General features: G+C 44.2%; 1 protein-coding gene across 1 annotated transcript in view; it reads right to left on the bottom strand.

Annotated features, from left to right (window-relative positions):
- Nucleotides 1–20,286, bottom strand: part of cux2b (cut-like homeobox 2b) — a 299,039-nt gene that overhangs the window by 81,625 nt on the left and 197,128 nt on the right. Inside the window, exon 5 of the mRNA XM_070887855.1 lies at nucleotides 3,643–3,780. Within this exon, the coding sequence (XP_070743956.1) occupies nucleotides 3,643–3,780 (138 nt within the window). The remainder of the gene's footprint in view (nucleotides 1–3,642; nucleotides 3,781–20,286) is intronic.

The raw sequence follows: 20,286 nt of genomic DNA, 5'->3' as shown, positions 1-20,286 counted from the left end.
TGATTACCCCAAGAACAATTTTTTAAAAAGGAACAACTTTCAGTTAACTCACCCAGTTTCAGCAATGACCACTCCCAGGCCAGGCATAGATGCACAGGATAACTCCCTCTGATCTGTCCCCAAAATGTGCTTGAACCTCATCCTATGACCAGAACCCATAGTTCAACATGATATTTTCAATCTCCACACCAGCCATCCTATGAACTACGTGAAGATGCCAATTCAATGCAAATCAGGGAATTTTTGCTATATAGAAACTGGATTGCAGTTGTCACAATTATTTCACATCGTAACCTTATAATCAGCAGAGAAGATTTTTGTGGATTTGAACCCCAGTGTTTAGCGCATTGGTCTACCCACCAGTGAATATCGTCCTTGCCTTCCAGGGACGGATTAAGGGGCGGAGGGGGGGGGGGCAAATGAGGCGGTCACCCAGGGCCCAAGCCTAGAGTGGGGTCCATACAGGGTAGGATTAAGGGTAAGGGTAAACAGTACTGACATAAGTGATGTAGCAAGAGCGGGGCGCAAAGCATGTTATTCTCAACTTGATGTAAACAGACTCCAGTGCCTGGCAGGGTGGTGGCAACCAACACTTCTGGCCCAGCGAGTTGTACTGAAACGATATGGTCGAATCCAACACTAATGTTTGTCGAATTATCTAATAAAGTTTTTATCATTATTTTGTATTGTTATTATCACTACTTCAGACACTATTTGTTTACCTATTGGTGAAGAATGTACATTAGACATAAGAGGCACTAGCTTAAAGGTCTGGTCCCAGTTCTTGTAGTTAGCATGCTATCTAAGCACCAGATTAAGTGCTGGACTTCCAAGATGAGTAAATTAGGATTTATATTAATGTTTGTTCTTATTATTATTGAATTCATTGTTATTTATTTGGTAAGTACTGAGAGGACTTGTCCTCTCGAAAATCATTGACGAGTTTAACTGACAAAAATCTAGAAAAAGACCAATGTAATGTTATACTTGTCGTTGCCTCTCTGGAGAAAATGGAATACAAATAACAAATTATGGTCCTCCAAAAAAATTGTGGTGTCTTCTACTAAATTGTTGTCATTATCGATTCTGCCTATGATGATGATGAGTTTCAAAATGTAAGGATTTTTAAAATTAAAGCGTTGCTGTTTACTATTTATACAGGGTTTCATCAAGGTATCGGTTTGATTATTTGCAAATATAATAAAATACTAAATGAGTGTGGTCATAATATCAATGAGAACATAACCTAAGATGTAGACCTAACCTGACCGTGACCTGATGCATACTCAGTATAGTGTCATTGACTGCAGGATGTGAATGGGAGTAGGGGGCCCATGGCCGGGGTACTGACCAGGGCCTGAGGCACCAGTAATCTGTCACTGATGCCTTCACATCATTACAAAATTCTCCCTGTTACCCTGATTCACCTGGTGTAACAGGGGGACCAAACTACTAAACTGATATATTGGGTTGATGTTTTCATATTATCCCAATCAGGTAATGCAATCTTCCCATTGTACTCAAAATATTTATGTGCAGCAAAACTCATAAGCTGTAGAATGTGTGTTCAATCAGTGCTTTAATAGTACAGCAGATTTATTATAATAAATCTATTGATACAGTAATTACCGTGAATTGATATATAAATACAACTACTAATTAAAGTGAAAGCTACTAAAGAACAAGCTTCGCGGGAATTAACGTCCACACAGACAGGAGGCTTGCGAAGCATTGCTCTGTCTGTCTGCTTCTGTTCAGCCTGAAAACAAACCCCATAGATCATTTGTCAGTGAGCAGATTCACCTTAATAAGGAGATCTAAAACTAAAATCAAGGCCATCACCTGAAAAAGATAGCACTTTCACAATCAGCACTAACAAGATATGACAGCCGTCCGAGGGATATGTGCTTTGCGATCCCCTTGTCCCCACCTTTAACAGCTCACTAGCATCAGGGGCCGTCCCTCAAACTGGAAGGATGCTCATCTGGTTGCAATTTTCAAAAAGATGGACAAGGCAAAACCACGGGACTATAGGCCTATTAAGTTTGACTTCAGTTATAGGTAAGATGCTTGGAGGGATCATAAGAGATGCTCTATATGATCACCTTGACAGAGAAGGAGTCATCAAGGACACCCAACATGGCTTCTGGAAAAGGAGGTCATGTTTTACTAATTTGATTTAATTTTATTTTGAAGAAGTCAGCACATTAGTGGATGAGGGTAGCCCAGTAGATACTGTCTACCTGGATTTTCAGAAAGCATTTGATAAAGTATCTCACAGCAGTTTACACCACAAGATAGGATCTTGTGGAATTAGTGGGAAGCTGGATAAAGTATTGGCTGCGTGCCCCAAGGCATCTCAATGACTGAGGATCTGCTTGGGAGACCAGTTGCCAGTGATGTCTCACAGGGATCAATGTTGGGGTCACTGATCTTTACTATCTACATTATTGAGCTGAATAAGAGTGTTGGGTGGAATGATCCACAAGTTTGAGGACGGTGCAAAGATTTGTGCAGATGTTAGGACTGTGGAGGAGACTAAACAAGTGCAAGCACATCTCAATGTGTTAGGGGTATGGGCTCGGGTTTGGCAAGCGGCATTTAACAAGTGCAGTATTACACATGTGGGCAGGACCAAGGCTAAGCACACTTACACCTTACAAGGAACAGTATTGAAGCCTGTGGTGAAAGAAAACAATCTTGGTATAAGTTCATTATGGCACTGGACTAGTTACCCAGAGGTCACCAGTTCAAATCCCACAAGCAAGTTGTGAAATTGAATTCTGGTAACTTGTGGGCCCAGCACTAGAATTTCATGAAAATTGTCATAAAAATCCAACTGGCTTTCTAATGTCCTGCCTCCGCTCTGACTTGCATGGCACCCATTTATAAACCATAAGATAATATTTGAACAGATCCATCAGCAATGACCCGGGCATTGAATCAGAATAAGACCAAGGCGATCTCAGCCCATTTAACCCAACAAATTCCATCTCACTAACAGTTGCAGACTGATCCCAAGTTAGGAGAACAGTCCCACAGATTAGTCAAGCCACAACCTGACCTCGGCAAATACACAGAGTCAATTTTATCAGCCAACATCCGAGACTCCGCTATCGCCATTCCATTCCTGTGTATATCCTGCCACATTGGCAAGAGTTGGGGGGCACAGTGATATACAGTTGGGTGAGAGTGGCCCTGGGAGACCTCAGAACCCCTTGAAGTTCCATGGTCACATAGGAGCACTGAAAAAGTTACTGTGCTCATATAATTTCAATGAATAAACAGTGCAGAGCCTCCACTGTAAACACTTGCTGTGGACTTGCATCGGAGGCTCCGAATTGGCTCCTCTGTGTAAACAGCAATCTGACCTCGCACCTAAACGTTAAAGACGACAGCCTCATTTGTACAATAAAGAGCGACAAGAAAATGATCAATACATTGGGAAAAAACTGTGGACTGATGTTTCTGTATCAATCTTCAGAATTTTCTCAAAATTTAGAAACTATCCAAGTACATTGATGTTTTTTTATATAAATACAAGCTGTTGTTGTTTTTTAAAGCTGTACATCCAGTAACCAGTTCATTAATTGAGAGATTACATGTAACCAGCTTGTTAGTCTTCTGAAGTTTACCATTTACCTTCACAGTTGAGCAGCTCAGATTGTTTCTTACAGTGTCTGAAGATCTCCTTCACTATTCGACTCTCGGGTTCACTGCGTTGGAGATGGAGCAGTTTCTCCTCCAGGTTACGAGCTGCTTCAAGAGAAGGGGCTGGGTCTGAAAAGTATCATCACAGAAAGGCCTTGATAGAACATACTCACAATTCTATAAATAACACCAACATTGAAGAGATTATATGAAGTTAAAAAAAAAAGCGATTCAGGACAAAACACATGCTGTCCCCAATAATAATGAGGCAAACTGGTTAACATTTGAAAGTGCCCACATTTTACAAATGTATCTAAATGCCAATCAGTATTTCAACTGTGTGCAAGAACTGCTGTAATAAACCATTCCCAGTAAGATGTCTTCCATTTTGCCCATCTCGCTGGACTGAATGTCCCAGTATTCTATCCACCTAGGTACTCAATTGCAGCCTTGGGCTACAGTAAATAGCTTTCGAATAGTTCAATACAACCATAATACAGCTTTGTGAAGCACATACAGGTGCACACGCATTTACAAGTAGTGCTTTAAAAAACGTTATGAATCGACAGCAACCTTTATGCTGTTTTTATATTCCTCTTCGAGCAGCGATTCCTTCAGTGTAGGTCTCTCACAAAGGCCATGTCAAGGTAAACCTGGCGGGCAGGCAGGCAGGCTGTGAGCCTGGTGGATAAACTAATGTGTAGTGTGACTGCTAAACCTTTTGCTAATAAACCAATTCACTCTTAATAGTAATGTGTTGCTATGAATCCTTAAGCAAAGAACCCATGAAGCAAATGCATTACAATGTTGAACCAGTATGAACAGAAAATGCAAAAAAAAAAAGATTTACAAAATATAAGATGGTGAGGTTCACCCATGTGCTAATCTTCCTGTGTCTGTGAGCGAAGGCCTATCTCACGTCCAGCTTAGGTCTCCTCGGTTTAAAATATGTTTTTTTTTGGATGAATGGGCTCCTATCCACTTGAAGTAGGTTTGACAAAAATTCTATCCTCCTTCAAATTTTGTGTTGGGATGGAAATGAATGAATGAAAAATATTTTTTTATTAAAAAATGATTTAAAATCGATTGAAGAGCACATCTTTATCTTCAAGGGGCATGCCCCTCCGTATTGCACCCAAATCGCATTAACACCCATGATTGTTTTTAAATGGCACAATTAATAATGTGCTGGAGGCCAGAAGGAGGAATCTGTGCACAAGCACACGTTGGTGTCTATTCGCACATCTACAAATGTTCCCCTGGGAACAGAGAGAATAAAAATGTCACTAAGGCTTCAGATCTGAGCACTTACACATTTTCTATTGATTATTCAGATTCGGAGACAGAACGAAACACTATTATCCCATATCTGGTGAAATTTACTATCTATGGACCTCTGTGCTCTTGGATAGATTTTCTAATCAAAGTCTCTGTTAAATTATTGTCTTGATTGACAGAATCCCACACAGATCAGGGAGGTTAGGGATTGTACAAGAAGACAGCGTGCAGTAGAAACCCAAATAAATCTGCAGCGATACTCCGAAGAATTTTCCGTCAAACCTAATACAAGAGGATTATGAAGCAATTTAAAAAAGCCCCTCTATAGACTCAACCTTAATTTGGAGCACTGGTGGGCAAAGCAAACACTCTGCTGTACACTCTGTGCTGGACAAAGGTTAAACACTCAGGTTACAAAGTTGTGTAACTGTGCAAGATTTTCTGCAAAGCTTTTCAATCACGTAGCGCACGCCATTAATTGGCTTTGCATTCAGAGCTCCTCCTGCTGTGCTGAGACTAGAGAGTGGCGCTGATTGGTTCACCGTTAGACCCACATATTTGCACTCCGCCTACTCGTTTTAATTATCAGTTAGAAAGGTTTCTAATCAGATGTGACAAACCTATATCAAAGATGAACAACGGCAATCAAATGTGGACAGTCAGCAGCCAAGACTGTGATAAAATCCAATTCATGCTCAAGCACATCTCCACCTTGAAGTATTTCATAAAAAGAATCTTTTCAATTAGCCATTACACTGTTACCTGTTCTTTCCCACTGAATGTAAAACCAAAAATTTTTTTAAGTTCCTCTTGTTCAGGATTTTAGTTTTCAAACAGGTTTTGTGCCTGCACATCTCACATTTGCACTAACCAGCTTTTCAATTAGCCATTGCACTATTAAAATAAAGATTTTTCTGTGAACGAGTCAAGTCGCAAATTCTAAATATACTTATAATTTGAGTTGCTTAATTGCACCATTAGAGTGCTAGACAAAGTGCTGTGGAATTATTTGGGGGACTTTGTAACTTGGGGGACTTTATTTAATTAAAAGGTTACGGTAAATATTTAGTTTTGTTTTTAAAACAAGCAGCCTAGAACTTTTCTTTAACTTCCAAATGGATGGCGGTCCAAACATTTCCCTCCAAAGGTAGGCTTTTTGCACGTCCATTTATTTACAGGGCAGCATTGACCCGTGTCACAGCAGCAAATGGTACACCTGACTGAATGTCAACACGCATTACAGAAATCGCTGGTTTCCCCTCTCTACACACATTACAGAAATCGCTGGTTTTCCCTTTCTGCACCACTCTTGCTTTGCAGAAAAAGTGGCAGCTTTCCTCACTTAAAAAAAAAAATCTGAATTCTCAAGGAATGATCCCAGGCAAATTATATTTGAAATGCTACACAGATCATCTGTTCTCGACATTCCCTCAGCATCAGAGCTGGCGGATTGTTCAGCGAGTTGGGAAAATCACAATAGCACACTTGAAAATGTAAACTTAGGAAAGAAAATGATGTGGTAGATTTTACCGGCCCCACTCGCCCGGTGGGAACCGAGCGTGTGGTGGTGGGGTTTGGTGGTCGCAGAGTTCCCACCCATCATGTTCTGGCCTCTGACTATCTTAACTTACCCGAGAACAGGCACAGAAATGGCCACCCGCCAACGGCAGGCAAGGGTTTACTCTGCATTGGAATGCTGCGGCCGACGATGTCACTGGCGCCGTGATGGCATTTAACCGTCTGAATTCGGGCAGCCCGCACAGAGTCAATCTCGACAGCCTAGCAGAGTGGCCAGAGGAATCCTCGTGGGCCAGGATGAGCAGCAGCCTTCCGCGGAGACTGCACAAGCCTTCCCAGCACTGACCTTGCCTCTCCCGCCCAGCACCAGTATTGGCTGCCAACCACCCCATCCCCAGCACTAGTTTTAAGCCGGTGACCAAAACTTTGGGTCCCCGGCTCGATGTCTGTCTACTGCACATCGGTTCTGACATCACTCCCATTGGTCTTGGGCTAGGAGACTATCCTGCTTTATTCAAATGAGGCCTGGGAGTGAAGATGGCTTAGACCTCATGCTGAGCTCCCCCCATGGCCCCTCTCACACCCACTCTGAACGTAAAGCTCCTCCCCAATTAAAACCGACCCCTATAACTCCAACAAACCACAGCCCACTCGAGAAAAAGAAAGTCATTTATATTGGAGAAATAAAAAAAACCTTAAAAAAAAACATGCACGAGTTAATAAAAATATCACACAGCAAAGCATTGCAGGGCTACAATTTTTAAGTTCATACATCTTTTACTGCAGTAACATTTATTTCCGACCTGGGAAGAGCATCAAAGATACATTGTAATCAATGGAATGACGATTAGCTGCAAAGTCACAAAGTTATAAAGCAGTTCAGGTATAACAAAAATATACCTTCAAGCTTTAAGTGGCAGCTGCAGTAACCCCCACGAGGGGGATAGGGAACGTAAGTCGGCAATCGGCCGAGTGATCTCTCACCAGGAAGAATTTGCACAATTCTCTGCATTGCGTCCCTCAATGAGAAATCTGCAGGTTCCCCGTGACCCTGCAGTCTCACCTCTGAAAATCCAGCAAAACATACAGGCCGAGAAATTCGGGTGCGCCCCATTTGGGGGCGGTAACACTTGCCAGGCGCAGAAATCTCGTCCCGCACGATAAACTGGGGTTACCGCCCGCGAAAGGAAGTGGCGCTAAATCAAGTGCTCCACTTCCTTTCCGGGGCAGGAGCGGGGCGCACAGCTCGGGAGCGGGGCGCATGGCTCAGCAATGCTAAGCACTGATCTGCGTGGGAGGGGATCTTCCCTGAATTAAAGGGAAGGGCCCAAGCTGCATACTCTGCAGGATAAAAAGGGACCTATCTGAAGCACCGGGGAGGGGGGGTGATGCGCGATCAGCCTCACTCAGTCAGGGTGCTGGGCTGACCGATCGAGGCATGGACCCCGCGTTCAAAGCGGCAACGGGACGGACAAAAAAAAATTGGACATTTATTTTTAGGGGGCGGTAACGGGGGGGGGGGGGGGGCACAAGTGACCCCAATTTCTCCCCGAAAGTTTTCTGCTTGTAGAAATACAAAAAAAAAACGACATCCCATAAAAAGCCCATTGGAGATACCTTTTTCTCTCTGAAAATAAATAAATAAAAGTGTTCAAGGTCAAGAAGATAGGAATCTATAGAATAATTTCTGGGCTAAATTTGTGCCTGGGGTCCACAAGTTTAACATAGATACACAAAAGTGACACTTGATTCTAGATATACACACTAGATATACACACATATATGTGAATGCCCAGATGTGTGTTCTCTACTGAAAGTGACAGCCGACTTTAATAGTCTGCTGAGAGCACACTGGGTCCTTTATTCATAACAGCAAATGAGCTGCTGCCAGAACAGCAGCAAAGTGGAAAGGCAGCCGTCTATTCCATGTCTTCAACGAGAGTGCAAGGCACCAAGTGAAGCGAGTGAGAGAAATGTTCATCCTTCTTGTCTGAATCATCAGGAGGCCTGGGTGTAACTCGCTGAATCTCAGATGCTTTGTGCACTCTCCCTCCGTGCGAACCCTGCAAGCTGATAGCCCATAAAGAACAGACAGTGCAGTAAAATAATGAGGATTCAACGGTCATCCCACACGTGGGAAGGGATGTGGGAGGGCAGGGGAGGGTGAGCGATAAAGAACAAATGCTCTGCAACCCTGTACAGAATACACTACATGTATTCCAATAAACAGCTTTTTTAAGGCTAAGCCTGTTCTGTTAGCTTTGATAACTCTTGAAAGTTTTGTTGCCCTTTCGTTGTATCCCTTTGTTGCTTTTTATAGCTCTCCCCGACCACTGGATTTTGACATTTCCCACATTACCCTTTGCCATTGCAGTATCTAATTGTTTCTTAAATGATTGCAGGATTTTCGCTTTCATTACTTTATCTAAAAGTCAATTCCAAGTGTGAGTTAGTTACTGTGTTACGGAGAACATCCAGATACCCAGTCCTAAATCTACCTTTTATTAGCTTGAACCTGTGACCCATTGTCCTACACGTGCAATTTAATTTAAGAGCTGTATTCTGGACTTACCTTTGCCATTCCCTTAGCTATCATATATTATTCAAACAAAATGACAAGCAGTACGCTGCTACTGCTGAAAATCAGTGTTTTCCAACTGATGCTGTCCACTTGCCAGCTCCATGTTTTTCTTTCTGCTATAACTATAAATGTAAGTATATACCCTGAGTTGAGATTCACTCTATAATCCAGACTGCCAACTTCCACCTCCGTAACATCGCCCGTCTTCGCCCCTGCCTCAGCTCGTCTGCTGCTGAAACCCTCATCCATGACTTTGTTACCTCGAAACTCAACTATTCCAGTCCCCTCCTGGCCGGCCTCCCACCTTGCAACCTCCATAAACTTGAAGTCATCTAAAACTCTGCTGCCCACATACTAACTCGCACCAAGTCCCGTTCACACATCACTCCTGTGCTCGCTGACCTGCATTGGCTCCTCGCCCTTCTCATTCTTGTCCCTCCACGGCATCGTTCCTCCCTATCTCTTCAACCTCCTCCAGCCCCACAACCCTCAAGAGATCTCTGCGCTTCTCCAATTCTGGCCTCTTGAGCATCCCTGATTTTCATCGCTGCACCATTGGTAGCCGTGCCTTTAGCTGCCTAAGCCCTCAACTTTGGAATTCCCTCCATAAACCTCTCCGTCACGCTCCTTCTTTAAGATGTACCTTAAAACCTACCTTTTTGGGCAAGCTGGTCAAGCTGACCTGTCCTAATAGCTCCTTATGTGTCCCGTGTCAGATTTTGCTCGATTATGCTCCTGTGAAGCGCCTTGGGACATTTTACTGTGTTAAAGGTGCTGTATAAATGCAAGTTGTTGTTCAGTTGTTTTCCTATCTTCGTAAATGTGCAGACTCTCGCTGGGATGTGGTTCCACAAGTGCCTCGCTCAAGTGGCCATGCTGCATGTGAGAGCCCGACAGTTGGTGTTGGCGGTCTATTTTCTATGGGGGCAACACAGCCAAGCCCAAGCCCAATCCCACCATATCCAACATCCACACTTGCTTGCCGCATAATGATCAGAGGAGGAACATCACTGAATCTTTCCTTCCTAGACCAGCAATTAAAGCTGGGGCTTTCCTAGTCTATATGGACCAGATGCACACTATGCAGTGTACTTATCATTGAGGGATAAATTACAAGTGTGTGTTCAAACAAAACTGAATGTTGCTACATTGGCTGCAGTGTGTACCATCTACAAGATGCACTGCAGCAACTCGCCAAGGCTTCTTCGGCAGCAACTCCCAAACCCACAAACCTCTACACCTTGAAGGACAAGGGCAGCAGGCGCATAGGAACACCAATTTAAATATTGTAATGAGGCTGGAAGCTTCTTTTTCCACCTCTATTTTGAATTTAACTGTATATTGGCGGGTTTCACACAATTTGTCAAGCCCAGCAGTTAAAAGCAAGGCCGGGGACTGCTGCCTCCAAAGAGGCTTTATACCTACCTCCTGTATCCAGGGTCCCTACCTACCCACCCCCCTCAATCAGAGACTCCCTCAAGAGGCCTCCGATCCCCACCACCCCACTGATGATCCTGAGGTTGGCCACAATTCTCTGGTGGCTGGCCCCGATCCTCTCTTCCCCCCTGCCGATCCCGGATCCCCCTCTGCAACCCCCGATCATCCAACCCCCCCCACCCTCCCCACAATCCTCGATCTTCCACTGCTGACCCCCCGAATGCTGATTCCTAATCCCCTCCATCCCGCGATCCCCGACTCCCGATGCCCCCCCACTTCCCGACTCCTGATTTCCGAGCCTCCCCCCCCCCCCAACTCCCCGACTCCTGACTCCCGCGCCCTCCCCCCCCCCACGCCCCCTCACCCCCAGTGATCCACAACAGCCAATGTTTAACGGCGCTGAGAGGGCAGGACCTGAGACGGATCAGCTGTCAAAATTGAAAGTTAAATTTTCAGAGTGAGAGATTGTTTGGCAGTTATTATCACTTATCATGCTATTAAAAACTCACTCCTAAAGGCACCAGCCCTAATTTTTTTTGGCATCTTTACCCCAGTTCTCGCCATTACAGTCATTTCAGTGGCCCATCTCCAACCTCCCTTTCCTCTCCAATGTCCTTGCACGTGTTGTCGCCTCCCAAATCTGTGCTCATTTTCCCTACAATTCCATGTTTGAATCTCTCCAATCCAGTTCCCGCGCCTGTCACAGTACTGAAACAGCTCTCATCCAAGTCACAAATTATATCCTTTATGACTGTGACAAAGGAAAACTATCCCTCCACGTCTTTCTCGACCTGTCTGCAGCCTTTGACACGGTTGACCACTTTATCCTTCTCCAATGCCTCTCCACCATCCAGCTGGGTGGGACTGCACTCGCCTGGTTCCATTCTTATCTATCTCATTGTAGCCTGAGAATCATCTGCAACGGCTTCTCTTCCTGCCCCCGCATCGTTGTCTCTGGTGTCCCCCAAGGATCTATCTTTGGTCCACTCCTATTTTTCATCTACATGTTGCCCCTTGGTGACATCATCCGAAAACACAGCGTCAGTTTCCACATGTACACTGATGACACCCAGCTCTACCTCACCACCACTTCTCTCGATTCCTCCGTGGTCTCTAAATTGTCAGGCTGCTTGTTCGACATCCAGTTTGGATGAGCAGAAATTTTCTCTAATTGAATATTGGGAAGACTGAAGCCATTGTTTTCAGTCCCCGCCACAAACTCCGTTCCCTAGCCACTGACTCCATCTTCCTTCCCAACTTCTGTCTGAGGCTGAACAAGACTGTTTGCGACCTTGGTGTCATATTTGACCCTGAAATGAGCTTTCAACCACATATCCACAGCATAACTAAGACCGCCTATTTCCACCTCTGTAACATCACTCATCTCTGTCCTTGCCTCAGCTCAATCCGCTGCTGAAACCCTCATCCATGTCTTTGTTACCTTTTGACTTGACTATTCCAATGCACTCCTGGCTGGCCTCTCACGTTCTACCCTACGTAAACTAGAGGTGATCTGAAACTCGGCTGCCTGAGTCCTAACTTGCACCAAGTCCCGCTTAGCCATCACCCCTGTACTCGCTGACCTACATTGGTTCCTGGTTAAGCAACGCCTTGATTTCAAAGTTCTCATCCTTATTTTCAATCCCTCTATGGCCTTGCCCCTTCCTATCTTTGTAATCTCCTCCAGCCCCACAACCCCCTCCCCCACCGAGAGATCTGCGCTCCTCTAATTCTGTCCTCTTGAGCATCCCTGATTATAATCGCTCAAGCATTGGTGGCCGTGCCTTATGTTGCCTTGGCCCCAAGCTCTGGAACTCCCTGCCTAAAGCTCTCTGCCTCTCTACCTCTCTTTCCTCCTTCAAGAAGCTCCTTAAAACATACTTCTTTGACCAACCTTTCGGTCACCTGCGCTAACTTCTATTTTTGCGGCTTGGTGTCAAATTTTTATACTCCTGTGAAGTGCCTTGGGATATTTCACTACGTTAAAGGCGCTATATAAATTCAAATTGCTGTTGTTGAGTCTAATCAGCGGGGACTGCAACAGCGCCCCCTGTGGAGGAGCAGGGCATCTCTGACAGCAACTTCCAATTTCCGTGTCTAACTGCGCATGTACGGCTGCCTGAAACTGCTGTCCAATTTACGGTGAGCATGGACAGTCTCACCGTTATTCCCGTCGCAAAATCCGGGCCAATAAATTAGCAAATCAACGCTCATCTCAATATACAGGTGCACAACACTGATTTGAATTAGCAATATTCTCCAATACAATCACACTAGAATCCAGTGATACTCTCTTTCACAGCAGAAACCATGTTTGACTCCTGTAATGAACATGCTACTTATTCACTAGCTTTGTCTTTACTGCACAATTTGAAGGAGGCTTACATTAACGTGCCAATTATTCTGGTGGTAGAGAAGCACACTCCCAACCAGAGGGGCCAAGTTCAAACCAAACTCGAGCAGGCTCGAGGGGCCAAATGGCCTACTCCTGCTCCTTTTTCTTATGTTCTTATGTATGTACATTTATCTGGAGACTCCCTCTGGACCTATAGATAGAGCAACCGCAGCGCTTCAGCTTGGAGAAGCAAAAAGCTGCTCGGGGCTCTCCTCCCCTGGTGTTGGTCAGCAGGATTGTGGCTACTGAGAGGCAACCCGAGAGCCACACGTCCAACTAAAGGAGGGGTGGGGGGGAGAAACACGGACATGTGGTAGGAAAGAGGCCATCAAGAACATCACATAATGAAAAAACCTGATGCCCTGTCGAATTGAGACACTTGGGAGAAGTGGGGGGCTCACAGGAATACGAGCGAATGAATGTGCGTTGCTTACTAATTAATTCGCAGTTATTTTAAGTAGTTTGCTTTTTAATGCAGAGTATAACTGATAATATTTGTTTATTTAAACGCAGATAGATGTATAGATAACAGAGGTAAGCAGCTGCATGCAGAGCTGTAAGTCTTTTCTCTGTCAGTTTTACGCCATCATTAGCAGGTCCCTGCTCAGTGGGGTGTGCCATTATGTCTCCTAGGGGCAGTGTAATTATGCTTTGACATAATTAACCCAGTGAGCCCAGGAGGCAGGCCGGCGAAAAATTCAGCTCTAATTATTTGTTATGTGCATGCTAATGAGACCAGCTGTGCTACCATCATACAACACGAGCAAATTAATTTACATGACTACATTTTGTTAAGGCTTTAGCTGATGCCTCATATTGGGTTGTATATTATATGAGCATTTTCTACGGAAAGAACAGTAAACTACTTTACATGATATCAGACTGCCAACACTACTCTCATCAGGCTGAAAATAAGAAGCAAATTTTGGACCGTTTCCATGGGAATATATCTAATAAAATGGGAGACTTGTATACAGCTCCGATATAAAAGCTGGAAAAACAGTTCTTCCTTAATGGCTTGAAGATATCCACCATCGCCTGTGCCATTTCTGGGATGCAGCATTGAATTAACATTCACAAACTGAACAGAAAAACAGAACAAATCTATAGACTTTACACCAACTTCGATGTAAAGGTTGAGTTCCGAACACAGCAACAAAATTGTTTTGAAGGACATTATGGTCACCAGCAGCACTGAGGTGTTTTGCTCTGGCAGTAATGAGACCCTCAGGGCTGCTAATGACTGCAATGCTCGCAGAAAATGATTTTATAACTATTATTATCTGTGTTGGTGTTAGATTTGTAATTATCTGTGCTCTGCTTGGGCTTCGTTACACTGGCCAGAGGTTTAGTTCAAATGGTTATAGACTGTTGCCGTGCCATATTGAACATTCTGGCCTTCCAGTGCTGCATTACTGAGACTACCGCACAATGACGCACAAAGTCAACGGCCACTTCTGTACCAGGTCACCAAATGCTTCTGTGTCATGGACTGGCCCTGGACCAGATCATTCCTATATTACAACAGTGAAAACACTTCAAAAGTACATTGGCTCTAAAGGGAGGTCTTGAGGTCGTGGAAGGCGCTATACAAATGCAAGTCTTTCTTTCTTTCATTTGGCTGCATAAATTGACAATTATACATGTTAGTAATATATGAATAAAATGGTCACATCCAGGCAGGGTTACCAACAATGGAACACAAATAATCCATTGTTTCATTGTGTTAATATGTATCGCCTCTTAACCAATTTTAAAGTTGCATTAGCCCACACCTTATTTTCTGGTTTCTGTCAATATTACCCAAGTAAAACTGCATCACCAATGATCATGATCTTTCAATCCTTTAGTTTGATACAGAAAATAAGTTTGTCCAATTTAATATTTAGAGTCACACCATAAAGGGGTGGGGGGTGGGGAGGCGGAGGGCACTGACACGCTGCAAAAGGCTGTCTACACTAGTCATCGCGGGCAAGAGTGACCACTTAATGCCGCTGGTGCATAACTAAGCTGAGGAATAAAGACTGGAATTAATAAAAGTTTTGTTTGATTTGTAATGCAAGACTTCCAATAATAATTTACATTTCCACGTACTTCCATGTTTAATTAAAAGAGAAGTGTGAATAGACGCCAAATTTGTTTTACCAAATCCCCCTCACTGACAATATCAAGCATTACTTGCTGGAGGATCAGAGAGACGTCGAGCCAGAGGACCACCATATTGAGAAAGCAATCCGTGATACCCAGCCCGAGATTCTGCAGATTCTATTTCCTAAATTTGATGAATTTCCACAAAAAAATAATAACGGAAGTCTTGTTTTTGGAACTTTATAGCAGAAGAGTGCAGAGGGCTGAATCAACAGGAAGAGCAGTCAGGAAGGAGACCAGTAATGAGCAGGACGACGCCTGGAGGAAGAGCAGGGAGTGATCTCATTAAACCTTGGCACACATGAAAAATCAGGAGGAGAATGAGAGGGGGAGAGAGATATAAATATAATATAGAAAAGTGAGAATCTCGGGACAGAGAAAGAATGTCCATGTTGTAAGGCTGAGCTCACGGAACATTAAATAATTCATTTTAGTAGATAAGCAAAGACTACTTGGAGGGGGTGGGGGGAAGACAGACAGAGCCAGAAGCGGATTATCGTGGGGCAGATGGCGCCACCAAATAAATGTAGGAAAAAAAATAAAAGGTCTCCCAAATAGGCTGAATAGAATAGACAATAAGAGAGGAAAAACAAGACCTATATATACTAATGTACTTATATACAGAACAGAAATATGTACTAGCCTGTTTTATTTCACATGTTATTGAGAGAAATTTGCATATATGTGTAGGACTCCAGTATTGCAATGTTACCAGGACCAGTATACCTACTCGATACAGAATATATGTTTTCATTGTTGAATATTCTGGTCTATGTTTTCATACTCAGAATCATATATGTAATTTAATGAACATGAACAAACATAACCATAGGCCCATTTGGATCAGTTTGCCCCAGACCCATCAGGCCCTGGACAGAGCAGAGAAACTTTTGCATGTTGTAGGACAAGTCTGCGAAGAGAAAAATGGGAAGTTAATGGCCGAAACAAAAACAGAAAATAGAAAAGGAAGGAAATTGCATGAAGTAATTTAAATGAGAAAGGTCTAAAGATTACACGGTTCTGATTTCATTCAATGTTGACTGTGGTGCGATTCCAGCAGGGACTGCTGGATAACAATCAGTATTGGACACTGCCCGGTGTCACTCCGTCACCCCAGCATCTAAACTGAACCCAGAGACCAACTGCTCTACTCATACCCTGGCTAAGATCAGCTAACGGAGCACAGACAAGGGATTGAGGCTGGCACCTTCCTGGTCTGTATAGTTTCGCTTTTTACTGCTGCAATCAGCTGAGCCATCAGGGGAGTAACAGTAAGGTTACATGGCAAAGTAATTCCAGCTTTGAAGCTTCATACTGTGGCTCTCAAACCCAACATGCTCCATATTGGCATTGGTGCATTTACAGCTGCAGACATTTCCTGCTGCATTAGTTGTATAGTGAACACGAATTAAAATCAAATTAACTGCTGCACTGTACGGCTTGTTTAACATCAACGTTGAAGATAATACAGGAAGTCTGAAAGTCAAACTATGAAACAAAGTCACTAGGACTTGAGTCAAGGCTGTGCAAGAACTTCAACATGATCGAGAATCATCGATAAAACTTTAAAAAGAAACACAGCCAGGTGTGTTAAGAGATTGTCCAGTGTGATACTGATCCAGAGAGAGTAGAAGATCATTGACACAATTCCTATGCTGTGCTGGGTTGGCTAATCTTAACTGGGACAACAGCGTGAGTGTCAAAATTCATCTCAACACCCTGGTCTATGGAGGAGGGGAAAATTCAAGCAGGGCTGTTGTGCCGTACTGCTGTCTGATGCCCTTGTGGATATTGGAATATGTCAAGACATGGGCTTAAGGGGGCGACAGAAAATCTGTTGTCTGCACCAAACATAAATATTGGATACATGTTTAGAATCTTCAGTAGGTGACAAACATTCCAATATCCTACTCTGGATTGAATATTATTTCTCTACATAAATGTTAAACAACTTGAGTATTCAAATAGGACCTGATACAATCAGAGTGACCTAATTATTCATATCACTAAATATTTATTGTTGCATGTGTATAATGGCATAACTTAGTACTATAATTAAGCTGTGATTTGATCATTAACCCTTGCTTCTCATGTACAATGATTAGGATTTGCTATTTTGTAATTAACCCTTACACAAACCCCATACAGTTAACACAACACTGGGACTCTGTATTTCAATAAAAAGAGAATCTGCTGTGTGGTTAAAGTCAAAGGGAATAAATGTGAACAGAATTTTTAAAAAATTGATTTCACCCCGGCTGCCTTGCATTGCATTGTAGGCAGCAAAGGTGTGACCACCTGCGACTATTCTTTGCATAATTCCAGTTTATTTCTGAGCTGCTCACACTCCAGCCTGTCAATCGTGGTATCAGCGCACTGCACAACAGGGCATCGGAACTAACATCTTTTCTTGTAAACCTCGTACAGTTCACACATTGAAGGCTTTTGCTGTGATCTCTGTGGGTGTAGGCCGAATGCCTATAGGGGGGAGCTTCGCATTTGTAGAAAATAATTAAAGTGCTGCCGTGAATTATTTTAGAGATTTTTCGGTGACTACTTAATTGCTGATTTTAATTAATATCCTCCTTTTATCAATGTTTAATAGTCCATCTAGCAACACTTGTGGCTGATGCAACTTTAATTTAGGCGACATTAGCGGAAGCAGGGCTTGAAACAATCAAGTAAACATTTGACTGAAATGGGATTTCATTTTTTTTTCAGATGAGAAACCTCTTCAGGAGTTCTGGAAAGTTTCTGGAGCTCGGGGCACTGCCATCTGTCAGGGGCCTGTCACAGCATTGTTTCCTCACTGCAACTCGCAGACAAGAACATTTAATTGTATTGAATCAACTTTGTGCAGTGCCACATCTGTCACTGTTCCCCGAGAGAGAGAGAGCGAGAGAGAGAGTGAGAGAGAGCGAGAGAGTGTTACACGCAGTGCCATGCTGCACTGCAGAGCTGGGGCCCTGAAGGTATGGTGCAGGGAGCCGAACCATCACATTACCTCTCCAACGAGGCATTGTTTAAAAGGCCAGGTGCTTTCACATGGGATGGGGAAGAAAATTGCAGAGTCAACCAGGCAGATCCCATGAAAGTTACACAAACACAGGCTTGGGAGTGGACTACATGCCTGGCCCCTTTAAAGGGATCATATCTGGAGACCAAGATGGTGTGATGGAAAAAGTCATAATAAATATCTGTCTCCACCCTTGAAGAAGTAAGCTCGGTAAATAAGATATGTACCTTTTTTAATCCTTAGTCCACTATTAGTTCCTGATAGTCTGCAACTCCGCACCGTGGTGTCAGTCACAAAATGTCATAGCCCTTTTCCTAGGTCAATCTTCCTCTGTACCTCATGCTGTCCAGTATTGAGCCATGAACAAACCTTTTTATGAATAATCAAGGCCACTGTTACAGTCTTCAGAGAAAAATGAAGTCTTGGAATTTGCCAGACGCAGGGCCTCCCCAGTGCTGTCACACCTCCCAACAGATCAGAGGAATCCATCAGTGAGACATGCACCACATTTCATCCCCACCTTTCTGCCAAACACCAGATTCCCTCTCCCTAGTGTGTTCAAATCCCAGGACCATACCCCAGTACTACCAAAGCCCAGGATTGTCCACCAATGTTGCTAAATCCTTCCCCCACCTCCCGCCCCGCCCATCCAACACCGTACTGCTAAATGCCAAGTACCCATTTATAACCCTAGCACATCTAGCATGTCATCTTGCTGTGTATCCTCAGCTTTAAAAATGTTTGGTATTAAAAAAGTGAAAACATGTATGAATAATTATCAAGGTCGCTGTCAGAGTGTTCAGAGAAAAATGAACAGTCTTGGAATTTCATCCCCAACACACAGATAAAAGTCTCATTATACCATGTAATAAAAAGAGAATTTGACTTATTCAGTCACCATGAGCAACTAAATAACATCCATATGAAAGTTAAAGAATCATCTTGTCACACTTCACAGATCACTTGTTACATGTGTGAACTTCGTGACATGTAAAAAGCCACTCGTGTCCAATTAACAGATGAACAGAAAGCGGTTTACGATTGATCTCAGGCATCATAGATTTTTTTTTAATTGCGCTGGTTTGTTCTGAGCTCTGAATAACCTGAGGACCAGCCAAGAACAAACAATCTTTGACCGACCTGAGGAAGGCCCAACAATTAGACCTTGCGGCCGGAATGGGACATGGCAGGTTGCACACAGCTACACATTAGCACCATAATCTTACACAATATGATGCCCCCTTTCTTAAAGTAGTGTAACCTCCGACTTAACGTGAGAGATTCATTAGCATATCGGGAAGAACAAGAAATCATCATCATCATATCACAGGCGGTCCCTCAAACGAGGATGACTTGCTTCCACAAGAGTTCACAGATGTTTCAATGAAGGACCCGATGTTCCAGTCCCGAGTTCCAATTGAGGGGGTGGAAGATGCCTGTGCATGGATTTTTTTTAACGTGTGGTGACCGTTGCACACCAGCCACCACATGGGCTTGACAGAGCTAGGTCTTTATCCGGTGGCAAGGGTTAACCAGGACGACTGGAGACTTGCTCTGCGGCACGGACCTAGTGCGCGCACATATCACAGTGTGGGCTGGCCCTGCCTCTGGGCCCTCGGCTCTTCTGGGCCCCGTACCCTCATTCGCCGCACCTCCGCCACAATCTCTCACCGCGCCTCTGCCACAAACATTCGCTGCACCTCCGCCACGATCCCTCACCGCTCCTCCACCACAAAAACATTCGCCGCACCTCCGCCACGATCTCCTGCCGCCCCTCCGCACGAAACATTCGCCGAACCTCCACCACGATCAGCCACCAAATCTCAGCCACGATCCCTCATCGCTCCTCCGCCCCGATCACTCGTCGCATCTCCGCCCCGACCTTCCCGCTGCTCTGCTGTACCAGGGCCCCGCCGATGCTCCTGCCCACGCTCCAAACGGCGACCTGGGTCCTGATGACATCACCCAGTCGCCCACCTCGAAGCGGCTCGCGCTGGAAGCTGCAGTGGCACGCTCCAGCTCTATTTATAGCCCTGACCTGCGGTGGTGTTCTCACCCAGGTCGGGGCGGCCCACGACGTTTGAACAAGAAATATCAATGTGTTGAAAGCTGGGATTCAAACTTGTGATTCTTCCGACATGACAAAAAGGTGTGAAATTAATCTTCAGCGGTAGTGAAGACAGCGATAAGGAACCGGCAGCCCATTTTACATCGCGGGCGACTTTATTTCCCCATTGACCTCGGCCGCAGTGTCATACGGGC

This window comes from Pristiophorus japonicus, chromosome 8 (genome assembly GCF_044704955.1).
Source record: "Pristiophorus japonicus isolate sPriJap1 chromosome 8, sPriJap1.hap1, whole genome shotgun sequence".
Classification (NCBI taxonomy): Eukaryota; Metazoa; Chordata; class Chondrichthyes; family Pristiophoridae; genus Pristiophorus; species Pristiophorus japonicus.
Note: the sequence above shows the minus strand (reverse complement) of the source record. Positions and strands in the feature narration are given on the sequence as shown.